Source organism: Cervus canadensis, chromosome 1 (genome assembly GCF_019320065.1).
Source record: "Cervus canadensis isolate Bull #8, Minnesota chromosome 1, ASM1932006v1, whole genome shotgun sequence".
NCBI classification, from domain to species: Eukaryota; Metazoa; Chordata; class Mammalia; order Artiodactyla; family Cervidae; genus Cervus; species Cervus canadensis.
The window spans coordinates 107,873,153-107,891,609 of NC_057386.1; the positions used below are offsets into that span (position 1 = coordinate 107,873,153).

The following is an 18,457-nucleotide window of genomic DNA, read 5'->3' on the forward strand; positions in this document are numbered from 1 at the left end:
AAGGGGTGGGTGCTCCGCACTCCCGCCGCCGCCCGGGCCCGAGCACCGGACGGCGGGGCCGCTGCGGGGAGCAGGGCGAGTGGCGGGCCGGTAGGGGGCGCGGCGGCGACCGGGCGGCGCGCACCCTCCGCGGTTCCGCAGATGGCTGCCGCGGGCGCGGGGCCGGGCCCCGGGCCGGGGGCGCCCCCGGGACTGGAGGCGGCCTTACAAAAGCTGGCGCTGCGGCGGAAAAAGGTGCTGAGCGCCGAGGAGATGGAGCTGTTCGAGCTGGCGCAGGCTGCGGGCGGCGCCATGGACCCCGACGTGTTCAAGTGAGCGCCCAGGGGAGTCGGGGTCCCCCGGGGCGGCCGGCCCGGGCGAGGAGAGCTCACTGCCGCCGCGTGTTCCTGCCAGGATCCTGGTGGACCTGCTGAAGCTGAACGTGGCGCCCCTCGCCGTCTTCCAGATGCTCAAGTCCATGTGCGCTGGGCAGAGGGTGGCGAGCGACTCCCAGGACCCCACGGCCGTGCCCCTGCCCGCGCCCAGCGTGCCTGAGACCCGAGGTCAGAGCCGGGCCGGGGCGGCGGGTGGGCAGCGCCTGGCACTGGGCGCCTTTGGTCCCGAGTGGCCAGGCCTTTCTGTTGTTTTTGTCCCAGAACTCGGTGGGCACATCCGATGGCTGGCCCCTTGGACTCCAATCCCCAGCTTGGACTTTGCTATCTACCACCCTGGAGGGTGCCCGTCCACATGGGGAGGGTGCAGGGTGGGAGCCCCAAAGCCAGTTAGACCTTATCGGGACTCTGCAACCCGTTTCTCCCCAGCTCTGCACTCAGGTCGTTTTCCCACGAAGCTGGGAACAGGCGGCATTGGTTCCTTCCTCCCTGCAGCTGTAGCCTGTACTTAAGTCCTTAGTGAGCAGGGCGGCCAGAGGCTTTCCTGTGCTCGCTTCTTGGCCCCCTACCTGGCCCAGGTCCTGCTGAGTCTGGATAGTGAAGCTTCCCTCTGTGGGCAGCTCCTGGCTGGCAGGGTGCAGAGGGCCTGGGGCGCTGCTCAGTCTGGAGGTCGTGGCTGGGGTGAGCAGGGGCTGGTGACAGATGCTCCGACAGATGCAGGGGTGTCACAGTGGAGCTCTAATCCACTTGGCATGTCCTTTCTCTGTATTCCAGACACACTTGAGACGCAGCTGAATGTCCAGGCCGGCTCCTGGGCTAGAAACATTGAGAAGGGGCTTTCGGGGCAGAGGGCAGCTGGGCCCCTGGATGGGAGCGCCAGGGCCCTGGGCGCCTGTGTCCCTGTCCTGAGAGGCCCCCTCCTGAGCGCTGCGGTGCGGGCCTCCCCACTGATGCTCCGTCTGCTCTCTTTGTCTCTCTCTGACCTCCAGAGGCCTCCTTTCTCTCTGTCCGGAGCCGTAGCCCCCCCGCAAGGCCCTCCTTTTCCTGCGCCCCGCAGCCTGCGGCCTCTCCAGTTCTGCTCCACGGCCCAGCTGCCGCGCACTCGCCTCTCTCTCCGGGGCCCCCCGGTTCCCTCCGGTTCTCTTGCTGCCTGTTCTCTCCTTTTGCAGGTTGCGTTTATTAGTTTATCTCTGGGGGTTGGTACTGTTTCCATGGAAACTGCCATGGCCTCCAGAACGAGCAGCTCTGAGCTGCAAGGGCGCTGCGGTGCTGTCAGCCCCTGGACTAGCCGTCTGGAGGATCAGCCCCCGGGGTCCCCCCTTGCCTGGTTCCTGAGCTGGGGGTGTGGCCACTCCTGCCCGCGGACGTGCTCCTCTCCAGCAGCACCCGCCGTGTGTCCGGCAGGGTCACAGGCACGTCCGCGCGGGACCGTCCCCCAGGAGTGTGGGCCAAGGGTAAGGGCACGTGTGCAGCCCGCCTTGTGCACCGGCGTTCAGAGTCTGGTCTGCAGCACGGGTCAAGCCCCTGCTGGGTGCTCCCCACGCCCCTGCCGCCCGCCGGTGCTGGCCACCAGACCCCGCCAGCGGGCCCAGCAGGAGGTGGGGCTGCGGTGGTTCCTGCCTGACATCTCTCACCCCTCGTCACACATCCTGTCACTGATAACCTGGCCTTGGCAGCTGGCCGACTCCACAAGGGGCGCTCTCACCACCCAGGAGAAAGCTCTGGGCTTTTCTGGTTCTAGTTCCCACTCAGCGCCCTGCAGAGCCCGCAGCGGGGGTTAGGTGCTCCCCAGCTTCAGGGGCCCCCAAGTCACGACTGGCAATGGGCCGCTGTTTGGGGGGTTCACTTCATTAGGGGAGTAAGCCGGCAGTGATTCATTCAACAAGGATGACATGGTTCACTAGCATCGCAGACTCCATGGACATGAGCTTGAGCAAACCCCGAGACGGTGAAGGACAGGGAAGCCTGGCGGGCTGCAGTCTGTAGGGTCACGACTTAGTGACGACGATGACAAACCGCTGTCTGTCTTGACCCTTAAGAGGGCCCCACGGGAACCAGGCTTTACCCTGGGCTCAGCCTCAATCCTCGTTTAAGTCCATTCCATCTGACCTAATAGCCACATCAGAGGAAGGTGAGCAGGGGTGACGAGCTCCGAGCTCCCAAACGTGCCTTGCTGGGTCCAGCGGGCCCAAGGCCTGAGTGGGTCTCCCCACGAGCCCCACGGCTGTGCGGCTCCTTTAGGTGCCAAGAACCACCCTGAGCTGGATGAAGGGCCTGCTTCCGTCCTGAGGTGGTTTCCCTGACACCTTCCATGACTTAAGGGTGGCATCAGTTTCTTATTTCCGGGTTTATCAGCCTCACCAGATTTAAAGGTGAACATTACTTTGGCTCTTTCACTTCCCTCTCATCCTTGAGTGTCTGGGGCCCTGGTCCTCTCTGGTGGGGGTCAGGAGGCACACTGCGCAGGCCCCGGAAGCAGAGCTGCCTTGGGGAGCCGCCCCTGCACCGCGCTTCAGCGGCGCTCAGGCCCCAGGGCGAACCCACGAGCTCCCAGACCTGACTCGGCCTGGCCCAACCTGGGGACGGTAGTGTGGCCTCTCCAACTGGGTGACCCTGTGGGGTGGGGGCCATGCACTCACAGGACCAGAAGGCTGGCATCTGTCCTGGGGAGAAGGGCAGGGACAGCCCTGTTGGCTTGTTTTGGTGGCCCCTGGGCACAGCTGGCCCCGCGTCACCCCACCACACCCTCCAGTCTGCTCCCGCTCAGCACTGGGTGACCTGTGGCTGCACCTTATTCCAATCGAGTTCTCACAGGGAGACCAGCTGTCAGGCTTCCAAGCTGGGGCCGTTGCAAATGCCCAACCCTGTGCCAGGAGGCTCAGACCTCCTGCTGTCTGAGGGAGAACTTGCCAGAGACTCCAGGCAGGGCGGCCTTGTCCCTGCAGGCATGCCAGTGTCAGGATCAGAGCTGGTGCTGTCCACGGCCCCTGCTCCCCACTGCAGGCTGTGAGGCCAGGAACCAGTGTGGAGCCTGGGGTCCCGCAGGGGGCACGCCCCTGCCCCAGCCGTGGCCAGGGGAGAACCCGGGCTGAGGTGGGTCAGTGGGGTGGGCCGGGCCAAGCACACCGGCCCCCCAGGTCCTCCCCATCTCGCCGATGGCACTGCCGGAACCAGGGCAGCCCAGCCACGGCTGCAGGCCTTGCCGGCCGATGGCCTGTGGGGGAGCGGTCGGAGCCGTGCCCTGTAGCTGAGCGTGGCTGCCCCGTGGAGCCTCAGGGGAGTCCAGTCTCGGGGCCAGTGGTTCTGGATGTCTGTGGGACACAGCGGGGAGAGGGAGACCACCAAGAAGCAGCGCTTCCACGACCAGGTCCAGAAGCCGGCCTGGCGGGAGCCGGTCGCGGGGTAAACTCGCCCAGCTTCCCTACGCTGTCCCCGGGGCTCTGCCCGGCTGCTGATGCCTGTGCTCTGTGTCCTCCAGGGAGAAACAAGGGCGGCGGTGCCCTGGGCGGAGGCCCGGCCCTGGCAGAACGCAGCGGCCGGGACGGACCCAGCCAGAGGATGCCCCGCCAGCCCAGCGCCTCCAGGCTGCCCAAGGGGGGCGGGCCGGGGAGGAGCCCCCCGAGGAGCGGCAGCTGAGCACCCCCCGGGCAGGCGGCTCCCCCATCTTGTGGCTAATAAACCTCTGAAGTGCCAAGTGTCCATTCCAGGTCTGTTCTGTCACCTGTTGGCCAAGTTCAGGCACAAGCGTTTAGACTTAACTCTGGGTGCTGTCTTCACCACCCGCCTCCTGGGCCTCTTTTGAGCCTGCAAGAAACATGGTCTCCCCGGGCCTCTCGCACTTTCACCGAGGCCCTCCCCAGCACGCAGGTGCTGGTGTGAGCACAGAGGGGCTGTGGCCACAGCTGTTACCCCTCCGTGGGTCCTGCATGCCACGAGAAGCAGTAAGACCCTTCCTCCCGGGGTCCCGAGCGGCCACATCCTACCCGCAGGTCCACTGACTGTGGACCCTGCAGACCTGAGGTTTCCACACTCCACCTCTAGGCCCTTATGCCTTAGGCCGCCTATCCCAGCAGAGAAGCCTGGGAAATGGCAAATTGAACTGAAAGCCAGCGGGGCGTCCTCCACACTCCTGCAGACAGATGAGCTTGTTCAGGCACAGGTTTACCTGAGAAACTTTAATAGGGAAACACATCTGTGACGGGGCCGTCGGGGAAACGGGTGCGGGGCTGCGGCCGCGCCGCCTTCAGTACTCCTCCCCTTCCTCGGCCTCCGCCTCCACCGAGTCCACGCCCACCTCCTCGTAATCCTTCTCCAGCGCCGCCAGGTCCTCCCGGGCCTCCGAGAACTCCCCCTCCTCCATGCCCTCCCCCACGTACCAGTGCACGAAGGCGCGCTTGGCGTACATGAGGTCGAACTTGTGGTCCAGGCGGGCCCAGGCCTCGGCGATGGCCGTGGTGTTGCTCAGCATGCACACGGCCCGCTGCACCTTGGCCAGGTCCCCCCCCGGGACCACCGTGGGGGGCTGGTAGTTGATGCCCACCTGCCGGAGGAGAACATAGTGAACCCGGAGTGTGGCCTCGGAAATGGGAGCTTGTTTTTTAAAATGTGGGCTGTGGACCCACTTTAGATGATGCCATGTAGGAACGGGTGCTGTATTTTTGGCAGTATTTGCCAGTGTTTATTATCCTACATTTTCACTTTTAGAAGAGGACTTAAGCTTTTCAGCCTTCTGCATGACTAAAATAATCTTGCCACATACACATTTTCATAATGAGAAAACCTGATACAAACATGGAAAAAGGTTCCACGAAAATGGTGCACCCCTGAGCAAACACCTGTCAACACGTAGTCACTCAGACTGACGAGTGAGGATTCAACACCGTCCATCGGGGGTGAACTGTCTTGCGTGGGGACAGCAGTGTGACCTCCTAACCTCCCTCCAGACTGGCCTCCCCTCTGGCTCACAGACTCGGCCAGGATGGGAAGCCTGGGCACAGGCCCGGCACCCCACACAGCGCTGCCCAGCTGAGGCGGCCGTGGATGGCAGCAGTGCCTTCCAAAGGTCAAAAGCAAGGGCTGAAAGGAAACGTCCTCAAACCAAGAACAATGGAAGAAGAAAAAGACTTCCCTGGTGGTCCAGACGCTGCGGTTTCCTGCAGGGGCCAAGGGCTGACGTCTGGCCCAGGGACTAAGATCCCCCATGCCGTGTGGCATGGCAAAGAAAAGCTTCCAACCCCAACCTGTGACCTAACCTCAAAGGCCTGCAAACATCTACGGAAGGTTTAATTTCGTGGATATTTCTAATTGGTGAAACCTGTTATATACACACTTTACCCCTGTGAGTCATTTACACGTGTGAGTCGAACACCCTCAGGTGGTCCGTGTCAAGGGGTCTGGCAGTGAGGCTGACAGAGGCCAGGTGGGTGCAACAACGTGGGCTGGTCAGAGGCAAGCTCGGTATTTAAATGGGAAAACGATGACCCACGCATCGCTGCTACTTGTCCTCACTTTGTCTGCAAAGACCCTGGGGATGGCAACTCCCAGCACACCGAAGGGATGCATCAGGGCTCAGATGCAGGATCCAGCGCTTTATCTAATGAAGATCACTTGTGAAAAAAAACTCAACGAGGAAGAGGGCGCAGGGTTAACAAGCCCAGGCGTGGCCAGGCACTTAGCCTGCTGGTCACGGGTCTAAAGTGGGACCTTCTGGGACTTGGCTCCAAATTCAGGATGCTCTTCTCTGGGCAGACGTTTTACTGTGACACTAAACACAGTTGGAGGAGCCACTTCTGAGTGTGGTTTTGTGTGGGAGGCGGCATTCCAAGTCTGGCTTGGAGAAACAGCAGTGAACCACTCTTGGTCCCACAGAAAATATTACATAATGAATACAAGAGCCTCTTTACAAAAGCATAACTGTTGCCTAAGATTCAGTGACAACTGGTGACTGAAGTAATGTGAAATCTAAGCCCAGTCACAGAATGATACCAGACTCTGACAAGGTTCTTGGGTGCGCAGTGGGGAAACCTGAGTACAGGCCTGCAGTCAGAAGTCTCTGAAAGCTCCCTCCTCCATCGCTGACCCTGAGCCTACGAGGTTCTAAAAGCTGTCTCAGCGTCTGTCTCTGAAGTGTAAGGTGTTGGTAATATCGGCCCATGGCGCTATGGGCTGGTTGTAAGAAGTAAAGGTCCATGAAGTACTGATCACGATCCAGGCATCCAGCACACTGATTACCGACCTTGCTGTCCCAGCAGCCCAGCCGCCCGGCAACAGGGGACCCTCCGCGGCGGGTCAGCACCCCGCCCCGGGGCCGGCCACGGGCAGAAAGCTGCACACGTGCTGCCGCCCAGCCTACCTTGAAGCCGGTCGGGCACCAGTCCACAAACTGGATGGTGCGCTTGGTCTTGATGGTGGCGATGGCCGCGTTGACGTCTTTGGGGACCACGTCCCCCCGGTACAGCATGCAGCAGGCCATGTACTTGCCGTGGCGAGGGTCACACTTGACCATCTGGTTGGCCGGCTCGAAGCAGGCGTTGGTGATCTCGGCCACAGACAGCTGCTCGTGGTAGGCCTTCTCGGCCGAGATGACCGGGGCGTACGTGGCCAGGGGGAAGTGGATGCGGGGGTAGGGCACCAGGTTGGTCTGGAACTCGGTCAGGTCCACGTTGAGGGCGCCGTCGAAGCGCAGGGAGGCCGTGATGGAGGACACGATCTGCCCGATGAGCCGGTTGAGGTTGGTGTAGGTGGGCCGCTCGATGTCCAGGTTGCGCCGGCAGATGTCGTAGATGGCCTCGTTGTCCACCATGAAGGCGCAGTCCGAGTGCTCCAGGGTGGTGTGCGTGGTCAGGATGGAGTTGTAGGGCTCCACCACGGCCGTGGAGACCTGGGGCGCCGGGTAGATGGCGAACTCCAGCTTGGACTTCTTGCCGTAGTCCACCGAGAGCCGCTCCATGAGCAGCGACGCGAAGCCCGAGCCGGTGCCGCCCCCGAAGCTGTGGAAGATGAGGAAGCCCTGCAGCCCCGTGCACAGGTCCGCCTGTGGGAGGGAGAGGCGTGAGCCGGACCGCATGCGCCGCCGAGAATCCGGGCCCCCGTCCCGGCCGGGAGCCCCCCGGGCCCTTCTCACCAGCTTGCGGATGCGGTCCAGGACCAGGTCGACGATCTCCTTGCCGATGGTATAGTGGCCGCGGGCATAGTTGTTGGCCGCATCTTCCTTCCCGGTGATCAGCTGCTCCGGGTGGAAGAGCTGCCTGTAGGTCCCCGTGCGCACCTCGTCTGCGGGGGACAGCGGCCGGGCTTGGAGGACGCCACCTCACCCCCGCGGCGGCTCCGGGACCCGCCTATCTGCAGGCCTGCGCCGCTCCTCCCAGGCCGGGGGTCAGGTCTCCCAGGAGAGTCTCCGATACAGACAGGCCCATCTGCCATTCACGGCTCCAGGGGGTCCATCAACCCGGAACAAGCACCAGTGTGGCCGGTTCCCGAAGGACGGGAGCGCCCAGGCGGCTGTGTGCGCCTCGCCCACCCCGACGTCACTGGGATGGCCCTGCACCCTGCACGATGCCAGCCTGACTGCCCCGGGCACCCCCGTGGCCTGGGTCTCCCGGGCTCCGGGGTGACTGTCCGTCGTCTCCTGGGTGGCCGCTCCCCTCGGAAACTACCTCGTGCTTCTGACCTGTGTCTGCCCGGCGAAGGTGCTGGGCTTCCCTTGCCAAGTGGGGGCGGACCTACCGACCACGGTGGGCTCCAGGTCCACGAACACGGCCCTGGGCACGTGCTTGCCGGCCCCCGTCTCGCTGAAGAACGTGTTGAAGGAGTCATCCCCGCCGCCGATGGTCTTGTCGCTGGGCATCTGGCCGTCGGGCTGAATGCCATGCTCCAGGCAGTACAGCTCCCAGCAGGCGTTGCCGATCTGGACGCCCGCCTGCCCCACGTGGATGGAGATGCACTCACGCTGGAAGCAGAGCAACAAGTGAGGCCCAGCAACACGGCAGGGGTCTCTGCGTGGCATGCAGATGTACCTGACTTCTTAAATTAATAGATCTAATATCTTTTGGTTTTTTTAAGGTCTTTTCAGACTTTTTCTCACAAGCTTCCCAGGTCGATAGGAGCCCAACATGCTACTGGAGAAGAGCAGAGAAATAGCTCCAGAGGGAAAGAAAAGGCTGAGCCAAAGCAGAAACAACGCCCCGTTGTGGACGTGTCTGGTGGTGAAAGGAAAGTCCGATGCTGTAAGAACAACATGGCCAAGGAACCTGGAGTGTTAGGTCCACTAATCAAGGTACATTGGAAGAGGTCAAAGCAGGATTTGCAAGAGTAAACATCGACATTTTAGGAATCAGTAAACTAAAATGAATGGGAATGGGTGAGTTTAATTCAGATGACTATTATATCTACTACTGTGGGCAAGAATCCCTTAGAACCAATGAAATAGCCCTCAGAGTCAATAAAAGATTCCGAAATGCAGTACTTGGATGCAATCTCAAAAATGATAGAATGATCTCTGTTCGTTTCCAAGGCAAACTATTCAATATCACAGTAATCCCAATGTATGCCCTAATCAAGAACGCCAAAGAAATTGAAGTTGAACGGTTCTATGAAGACCTACAAGACCTTCTAGAACTAACACCCAAAAAAGATGTCGTTTTCATTATAGGGAACTGGAATGCAAAAGGAGGAAGTCATGTTCTGTCTGAGCACCTGCCTATGCAGCATGGAGACACACCTGAATTGTAAACAAGAATATAGTCATTATAAACGTCTTTCCAACACTCAATAAAAAACAGTAAAAACTTACACAAAATCAGCATCGAGCCATTCTGTTTCCACCCAAGGCTGGATTTACCAACCTGATGTAAACAATGGCTCAGAAAATCAGACACGTCTCAGTCTTTAGACAACAGGCAGTGCACAACAGTGAGTGAGTCCTCCGAGCAGGGAAACAAGGCAAGCCCGGCAGAGGCCCCAGCATGTCCAGGCTGCAGCTGAGAAAGGAGACCCAAGCAAAGCCCCGGGATCGCCCAGGGTTGAGTGGGGGAGTCCTGTGTGGAGAGGCCAAGGCAGCTGGAAAGTCTGGTGCTGGAGGAGAGACAGCTGCGCCTGGGGGCCTGGGGCAGCAGGGAGGCCCCAGGTCCTCACTGTGGCTGCTCGGCCCAGGGAGGGACGGGCTGAGCCCACGCCTGCCGCAGCACGGCAGGAAGACGTCCTGAGGCAGAGAGCTCCGGGCGGGGAGGTCCCTCAGCAGTGGGGCCGAGTGAGGCCGACCCTAAAGACTGCCCTGAACCCACCCGAGAAAGCTTAAGAGCAGGACGCAGAAGGATCAAAGTCTTCCCAGGTATATTAATAGCATCCCAGCAGAAAGCTGAGAAACGGCTAAAAGAAAATCCAAGAGTCTGACATCCAATAATGTACAACTCATCATGCCTGCTCTCCACTGGTGCACTGCATGTGGGTAACGCGGAACCACCGCTCAGCAGGAACACTCTGCTCGGTGTCACGTGGCGGCCCGGTGGGCGGGGAGTCTGAGGGTGAGCGGAGACAGGCAGGTGTGTGGCTGAGTCCCTCTGCTGTCCACCAAAACTAGCACAACGCTGTAAATCGGGTACACCCCAAAACAAAATAAAAACCTTAAGAAAAAGATCCAGAAATGACAGATGATTAGTAGATTAATGACAGAATTAGAATTATATGCCTCAGGAAGGTACAGGAAAAATGAGCATGATAAGGAGAAACACATCTGATACATAAAAAAAGACCCTAAATCAAATTGCCAATTATGAAAGAGTCTGAAATGAGAAACACACTGGATGAGATTAATAACAGACTCTATATATTTTAATAATTATAAATGGAAAGTAACCTTTAAAGACTATATAAAAAATAAAACAACAAAAAATTTCCAGCAGATTATACACTAAGAAGATCTGAAATGATGAAACAGTTCTGGAAATAGTGGTTATACCACAAGTGAATGTACTTAACAGTTAAAATGGTTAAAATGGTAACTGCTGTCATGTGTATTTTATATACACACAAAAAAGAAATACTCAGCAATAAAAAGGAACTGTGTTGCAACAACATGGGTAAATCTCATAAAAATGAGTGAAAGAATCCAAACAACAATAACAAATTAACTCAACAATCCAAAAATCATTATATAAAATCCTAGAAAACACACAGGCGTGGTTAGGCAGGGGAGACAGAGGGGGTGAGGCTGAAGTGAGGATTTACAAAGGGGCACCAGGTAACGTCCCTGGTGGCTCAGAGGTAAGGAGTCTGCATGCAATGCGGGAGACCAGGTTTGATCCCTGGGTTGGAAAGATCCCCTGGAGGAGGCCATAGCAACCCACTCCAGTATTTTTTGCCTGGAAAATCCCATGGATGGAGAGGCCTGGCGAGCTACAGTCCATGGACATGACCGAGCAACTTCACCACTTCTTCACCAGGTAACTGGGGGGTGATGGATATGGTCATTATCTTGATTGAGGTGATGGTTTCATGGATGATCAACATGTTAATATTGATATTAAACTTTGTCAAATTACACACTTGCAAATAAAGATCTTGCATGCCAAACTAAAAAAAAAAAAAGACCCCACAAAAAGCCCCAGTGAAGGTCAGAGATCACTCATGCTGCATCTAAGACCTGACTCAGCTAAATAAGTATCAAAAAAAAGCCTGCAACTTGGTATTTTAAAAAACTCAACAAAAATAAAATAAAATTAAAAACTCAACAAACTGCAAGCACCTTTTTTTTTTGGGGGGGGGGGCCATGCCAGTGCCATGTGGGATCTTAGTTCCCTAACCAGGGATCTCTCAGACCTCCTGCATTGGAAGCACAGAGTCCTAATTACTGGACTGCCAAGGAAGTCCTCAAGCACTTCTTAATACAGGTCTTAATTTTAAAAAATTGAAATAATACAAAATATATTTTCTGTACTAGTATTAAATTACAAATCAAGTAACACAAAGATGTCTGTGAAATCCCCAAATATTTGGGAATGGATAACAAGGAAAATGAGAAAGTATTTTGAAAGGAATAAAAATGAAAACATGACATACAAAATTTGTGGGCTACACCTAGAACAGTACTCGAAGGGAAATGTGTGTATATTTATGTATTTTGCATCTGTGTGTGTGTGCAGGCATGCACGTGTTCAGTCATGTCCAACTCTGCAACCCCATGGACTGCAGCCCACCAGGCTCCTCTGTCCATGGGATTCTCCAGGCAAGAATACTGGAGTGGGTTGCCATTTCCTTCTCCAGAGGATCTTCCCAACCCAGGAACTGAACCCACATCTTCTGCACCTCCTGCACTGGCAGTCAGATTGTTTACCACTGAGAAGCAGGGTGTGTGTGTGTGTGTGTGTGTGTGTGTGTGTGTGTAAAATCAGTGACCTGTAAAATCTGATGGAGAGACTTCCCTGCTGGCCCAGTGGCTAAGACTCGGCCCTGCGAAAGCAGGGGTCCCAGGTTCAATCCCTGGTCAAGGCACTATATCCCACATGCTTCAACTAAAGATCCCAAGTGCCACAACTAAGACCAGTGCAGTCAAATAAATAAATATTTAAAACAGAAAAAACCTGACGGAGCTCAGGGCAGACCACCCCAAAATATGCTGGTGGCATACTAATTAGTTCTAATTAAAATTACTTGATAACCAAACAGTAGAAGAAAACTCTGATCCTCTTCTGTCCCCCTGAAAGCAGGTAACAAAGCCCCCGCAGGGACTAAGGGAGGGGGACAGGACTAAGGGTACTGTGATCTTGGGAGTTTAAGGCTGAGAAAGTTGCATAAGCAAACTTTGTTACTTCTTCATTAACTTGCTACCCCTAGCAAACACCCCTTTCTTTCTTCAAATCTTCATAAATAACTGATTCTTTGTCTAAAAAGATATATAAAGAGCCTGCTTTTGTCACTTCTCAGGTCCTATACTGACAGAACTTCCACATATATAAAGTGAAATTTGATTTTCTCATGCTAATCTGTCTTCTGTCAACCTGATCATTAGACCAAGAAGAACCCAGAGAGGAAAATTTTTCCTGCCTTACAAACTCTTCTGGGGCTTCCTAGGTGGCGCTAGTGGTAAAGAACCCGCCTGCCCGCCCAATGCAGGAGACACAAGAGACTCAGATTCCACCCCTGGGTTGTAAAGATCCCCCGGAGGAGGGCATGGCAACCCACTCCAGTATTCCTGCCTGGAGAATCTATCTCATGGACAGAGGAGCCTGGCAGGCTACCGTCTATGGGGTCACACAAAGTCGGACACGTCTGAAGCAACTTAGCATGCACACAAGCTTCTACTTTAATCAACTAGAACAGGAGCAAATATCCAAGTTGTGCAGACAAAACAAGCAAGTATAATAAAGAAAAGAAACTGAACAGAAAAGAAGGGGAAAAAACCCAGAGAAGAGTCAATGAAACCAACACCTAGTTGGAGCTGAACAATCAAACTGAAAAGCCCCTGGCCAAATTTATCCAGAAAAAGACAAGAGTAATTACCAGTATCAGGAAGGAAAAAGAGGATTTCACTACTGATACAGATGAGATGGACAAATTCCTTACACACACTACTAAAGCTCATTCAAAAGAAGATAATCTGGGGAATTCTGGCCATCCAGGGGTTAGGACTCCAAGTTTCCACTGCAGGGGGCACAGGTTCAATTCCTGGTTAAAAAACTAGGATCCTAAAAGCAGTGCAGCAACGTTGAAAAAAAAAAAAGCCCGAGTGAAGAGAAAATGGGCCATCAAAATGGCCACATCATGAGACAGGTGATTTTAAACACAGGTATTATTTTCCCATCATACAATCATGATCATACCCCAGATTTTTAAACTCCAAGCTCTTAAGAGTGAAGGTCTGGAAGGCTAGAAATTCAGCTTCTGGTCTTGTCCTTAGTAAGTGAAAGAAAAAGGGCCAAATCCTAGCTGATTTTCTAGTTCTTTCTGATTCCAACCAAACTGCAATGCTGAACCAGAAACACATTACCCTCTGAGGCCAGGCAGGTTCTCCAGAAGGTACTCAATGTTGTGATGAGCCTCTAGGATGCAGAAAATAGGATTTTACAAAAATTTCTGCTGCTGTAATTCCCATTAAATTATTCTTGAGACATAAACCCTTCTAACACAAAGGGAAGGTATCTGCAATGGCTGACGCTTTATCAGAGTTCAGTGTAATTTATTTCAGGCTGTATTCACACCAACTCATCACCACCTCCCCCTCACCACACGTTTCCAAATTTTGTTGGCTAAACTAAGTACTGTGAACTTGGCATTTCAACTTGCAAAAACCCTGTTACACCAACAAACAATGGCTGAATAGCTCTTCTAAAAGTGTTAACCATTGTGTTTTTCTTATTCAAGACAACACCTTTGCTAAAAATAACAGCTCCTAATGCACAGACTCCTAATCCTGAAGCATTCTTTTACCTGTCAGGTAACACAGGATACCTTTACTTTATACTTGGAATAATTCACTGCTCGAAGAAAATATTTTTGAGCAGCTAGATGTTATGGCGTTCAATAACCAAGAAGAGAAACCTCAAAACCAAGTATTGCAAAGGGAGAGTGCAGAGGGTAGTGTGAGCTATTAATCCAGTTATGAACTTTATTCAGAGTTTGAAAGCTACCACAGGGATGAGGAGAGGAGGGTGACATCAGTCTCAGTTAATCCGGAACAAAGGAGATGTGAGCTGGGCCAGGTGAAGCCCTGTCAGGGATCATTCCAGCCTCTCTCCACGTAAGGGTGACTGGTCTAGAACACGTAGTGACAGAGGTGTTGGTTGCCTTCCACCCGTGTGCAAACTATTAATGTCGTTAATAATTCAACAATTAACTAGAAACCTATGACTTGAGAACACAAATATGAATAAATCGAAGGCAGAAGCCTAACCCTGCTGCCGGAAAACAGGAATTCTCGTATATGTGTTGGTGATGAAAGGGAATCTGAAACTATCTCTCATTCACTTCTGGGGTCCCACGTACACCAGTGAGAAACACTGCAGGCACAGATTCCTCCCCGCAACTCCACGCGTAAAAGACTGGAAAACCCCCAAACATCCAGCGATTCAAAACAGGCTCAAGACACGCAGCCACCCTTAGAACACTAGGCAATGATAAACTAGGACGCAGGTCTTCGCACACTGACACGAGGGAGCCGGGCTGTCTGAACAATGAAAAACCCAGACGTGAGAAAAAGGGAATGTAAGCACGTCTATTCCTGTTTGCTTGGTTTTGCTTTAAATAAAAAGAACACCTCACAATGCTATCTAATTGAGGGAGCCGCTTCTTTTCAGCACATACCGTCTTCTGTGACTCACTATCTCAAGGCCTCTTTCCGTGACTGCCCCCCTGAGCTCACACACAGACCAATAAGAGCGCTCAGGCACAGACCCCTGGCTTTTGCTTCGAGAAGGACGAGTCTGGAACGGCGAGGCTGGGAGCCATTTACTGCACCTGCGAAGTCACGCTCCAGACACCATCCCGCCACCTGAGCCTGTCTCCCGGCCCCGCCACCCATCCAGTCCTGTTCCCCAGGCCCCTCAGACGGTCCAGGCCTGGCCCCCAGGCCCCGCCGCCCTCCAGTCCTGTTCCCCACCGCCTCAGCGGGCCCAGGCCTGCCCCCTAGGCCCCTCCGGCCCCTACCATGGTGGTCACCCCCGGGCCACAGGCCTCTTCAACCTCTTCTCAGTCCGACGCCACGCGCCCAACTGCCGACGCGCTTCCCCGCACTGCGTGTCCTGATTGGCTCCCCGGCCGCAAGATGGCCATTGGCTCCGACCACTCACTGGGCCAGACCCACCCTGGCCAGGACAGCAATGGTGATTGGCCAGTTCCGGCGGGCGAACTCGCTTTTCATTGGTCCTCACTTTGGGCGGGAAGCGGTGACCAGGTCTTGTTCTGGAAGCTGCGTGCTGGTGCCTCCTGGGCCACCGCGGAGGGCAGAGACTGGAAGACAATAGAGGCCCCGGTGGTTCATCCGTAACCTGCGGAGCTGCGCCGGGCACGAGAAGAAGCAGGGCTGGTCCCTAGAGGGGGTTTGCGGGCCTGGCAGACACGTGGAAACCCTCTTCAGGGGGCAGTCTGTTGCTGGTGGCCCGTGCTGCCGACCACGTGACAGGCTCCCGGAAGGCGGTGACGCGAAGCTGGGGAGGGCACTTCCGCCTTCAGGGACGGGACTTAAGCGCAGGTCTCCAAGTATCGCGAGTTTCCCAAGGAACAAATCAGGGCAGGTGGGTGGGAGGGTGAGGCTAGGCTGGGCAGGGGGACAGGGACGTCGGAAAGTTGCAGTGAAGAAGGGCTGACGGCAGCCAGGCCAGTGGGCCTGAGTACCTGTCCGTGGGGGCGGGTATATCAGCTGGCAGCTGAGGCGGGTTAGCTTGGCCATTTTTTACTGGGAGGGTGGGACAGGAGACCTCACAGGTGGTGATTGCAGGAGGCCAGAGAACTACCCCACCCACAGACCTTGGCCGAAGGACACATGGAATTTCCCAGCTTCCTGGAAGGGGGGCTGGATACCCTCAGTTCACCACCCTCCCCAAATCCCCCGTTCCTGCTGCTGGTCCGTGGGAGAATCTGTGTTTACCCTACAGAAGAGAAGAGCCTTTTCTCTGCTCTTTTAAGCACAACTGGAATAAGCTGAAATCTTTGAGAAGGCAGGTCCAAAAGGGAGTTAAGTCAAGCGAATATAAGTAAATATAAATTATATATAATAATCTATAGACATAAATCATATACTAAGCCAGGTGTTGGAGTGGCAAAAAATTCACCTGCCAATGCAGGGGACGCAGGAGACGGTTTGATCTCTGGGTGGGGAAGATCCTCTGGAGAAGGAAATGACGACCCATTCCAGTATTCTTGCCTGGGGAATCCCATGGACAGAGGAGCTCTGTGGTCTACAATCCAAAGGGTAGCAAAGAGTCAGACACGACTGAGTGACTGACCACACAAAAAGAAAACAAGGTTAAAAGCATAGATGAAGGACTTCCTTGATGGTCCAGTGGTTAAGAATCCACCTTCCAATGCAGGGGATCCAAGTTAGATCCCTGGTCAGGGAATTAAGATCCCATAGGCTGCAGGGCAACTACTGAGCCCTCTGGCCACAACTGAAGCGCCAGCGTGCTACAGCAAAGAGCCAGCGTGCTACAACGAAGACCTGGTGGCCAAAATTTTTTTAAAGTAGGGGAAAAATGCAGATTTCTTACCCTGCCTACTACTGCTAGGTCAATAGAGGCTGGAGTAATGTTCACAGTGGCAGATCAAATGATCTGGGTTTGAGCCACATTCATCACCACCATGGATTCAGTGTGACTAATTTCAGCCATTTCTCCCTTACTTTGAAAGATTTCAGAGACTGTGGCCTGGGGGTTAGAAGGGTGGGGCAGCTAGCCAGAGAAAACCAGAAGCCCTCCTCTTCTCAGGGAGGTCCAACAGGATTGGTGCCAGGAACTTGGGCCAGCTGTGGGCAGAGGGGCTGACCGGAAATGAGGGAGAGTGTTCAGCCCTGGTAAGGGCTGGAACAGGTGCCGGTGCCAACAGCAGGGGACAAAAACAAGAAAGAGGGACTTCCCTGATGGGAAACTAAGATTGTGCAAGCCTCGAGGCTTATTCCAAAAGGAAAAACAAAAAGGAAGAAGGAAGAGCTGGGAAACCAGTTCATGGGGAGGAGTCATGAGGGTCAGTTTGGAGAGAGAACATGACACAACACGTTGATGGGCTTTGAATGGTGGACTCTGGGCTAAATGTGGCCCAGGGGAGAATAGCAGACTCAGGGTGTCCAGCATTAGAAAAAAGAGGACAGAAGCTGCAGCAGACAGACAAAAGTGGAGAAAAAGATAGCAATGACATGGGAAAATGTAAGATTTCTTTGGCCCCAACTCCTTTGTCCCGCTGTTTACCAGAGGAACATCTCTGTTGAGCAACTAGAGGCTTCATCTGGTTCTCTGGCCACTCAGCCCTTCCTGTCCCTGGTGTTCTTTCTTACAAACAACCTGGTGGGGGGGGGGGGACAAAAAAGTAAAAAAAAAAACAAAACTGATACTTTATTTTTTTTTATAACAACTTTATTCACATACCATAATATATGCACACTCCATCATTCAAAATGCCGGGATGGATAAATCACAAGCTGAAATTGAGACTGCCAAGAGAAATATCAACAACCTCAGATATGCAGATAATACCACTCTAATGGCAGAAAGCAAAGAGGAACTAAAGAGCCACTTGATGAGAGTGAAAAAGCTGGCTTAAAGCTGACTGCAGCCATGAAATTAAAAGACACTTGCCCCTTGGAAGAAGAGCTATGACAAACCTAGACAGTGTATTAAAATGCAGGCACATCACTTTGTCGACAAAAGTCCATTTAGTCAAAGCTATGGTTTTTCCAGTAGTCACGTACAGATTCGAGAATTGGACCATAAAGAAGGTGGAGCACCAAAGAACTGAAGACCCTTGAGAGTCCCTTGGACTGCAAGGAGATCAAACCAGTCAGTCCTAAAGGAAATCAACCCAGAATAATCACTGGAAGGACTGATGCTGATAGCTGAAGCTCCAATATTTTGGCCACCTGATGTGAAGAGCCAACTCACTGGAAAAGACCCTTATGCTGGGAAAGATTGAAAGCAGGAGGAGAAGGGAGCAACAGAGGATGAGATGTTTGGATGGCATCACCAAATCAATGGAGATGAGTTTGAGTAAACTCCGGGACTTGGTGAACGACAGGGAAGCCTGTTGTGCTGCAGTCCATGGGGTCACAAAGAGTCGGACACAACTTAGTGAATGAACAAATAATACTCCCCAGCTTAAAATGTACAGTTCCATTTTTTTATATCCATGGAACTGTGCAACCATCGCCACTATCTAATTTCAGAACATTTCAATCACCCCAGAAAGAAACGCTGTACCTGATAGCAGTCACTTCCCACCCCCTACCCCCAAACCCCCATGGAAACCGTTAATCTACTCTCCATCTCTATGGATTGCCTAGTCACATAAATAAAATGATACACTATGTGGTCTTTTGTAACTGGTTTTTTTCACTTAGCATAATGCTTTTAAGATTTATCTATGTGGTATCACCACTTCTTCTTTTTTTG

General features: G+C 54.0%; 2 protein-coding genes across 4 annotated transcripts; one reads left to right on the forward strand and one right to left on the reverse strand.

The window, feature by feature from the left end:
* The first annotated feature begins 43 nt into the window (after positions 1 to 43).
* Positions 44 to 4,065, forward strand: MZT2B (mitotic spindle organizing protein 2B). Of its 2 annotated transcripts, XM_043489901.1 has the most exons (4): positions 44 to 311; positions 394 to 542; positions 1,361 to 1,540; positions 3,850 to 4,065. In XM_043489901.1, exons 1-4 carry the CDS (start codon positions 142 to 144, stop codon positions 4,005 to 4,007), a joined length of 657 nt encoding a protein of 218 aa, XP_043345836.1. In that variant the 5' UTR covers positions 44 to 141; the 3' UTR covers positions 4,008 to 4,065. The 2 variants fall into 2 exon arrangements, with proteins under 2 accessions (XP_043345836.1, XP_043345827.1); XM_043489892.1 differs by lacking the exon at positions 1,361 to 1,540.
* Positions 4,066 to 4,531: 466 nt separating this feature from the next.
* Positions 4,532 to 15,157, reverse strand: LOC122455068 (tubulin alpha-3 chain). Of its 2 annotated transcripts, XM_043489919.1 has the most exons (5): positions 15,009 to 15,156; positions 8,097 to 8,319; positions 7,495 to 7,643; positions 6,724 to 7,404; positions 4,532 to 4,911 (listed from the first exon to the last, which is right to left on the reverse strand). In XM_043489919.1, exons 1-5 carry the CDS (start codon positions 15,009 to 15,011, stop codon positions 4,615 to 4,617), a joined length of 1,353 nt encoding a protein of 450 aa, XP_043345854.1. In that variant the 5' UTR covers positions 15,012 to 15,156; the 3' UTR covers positions 4,532 to 4,614. The 2 variants fall into 2 exon arrangements, with proteins under 2 accessions (XP_043345854.1, XP_043345849.1); XM_043489914.1 differs by lacking the exon at positions 4,532 to 4,911 and having other exon boundaries at positions 6,274 to 7,404; positions 15,009 to 15,157.
* Between the last annotated feature and the right edge of the window lie 3,300 nt (positions 15,158 to 18,457).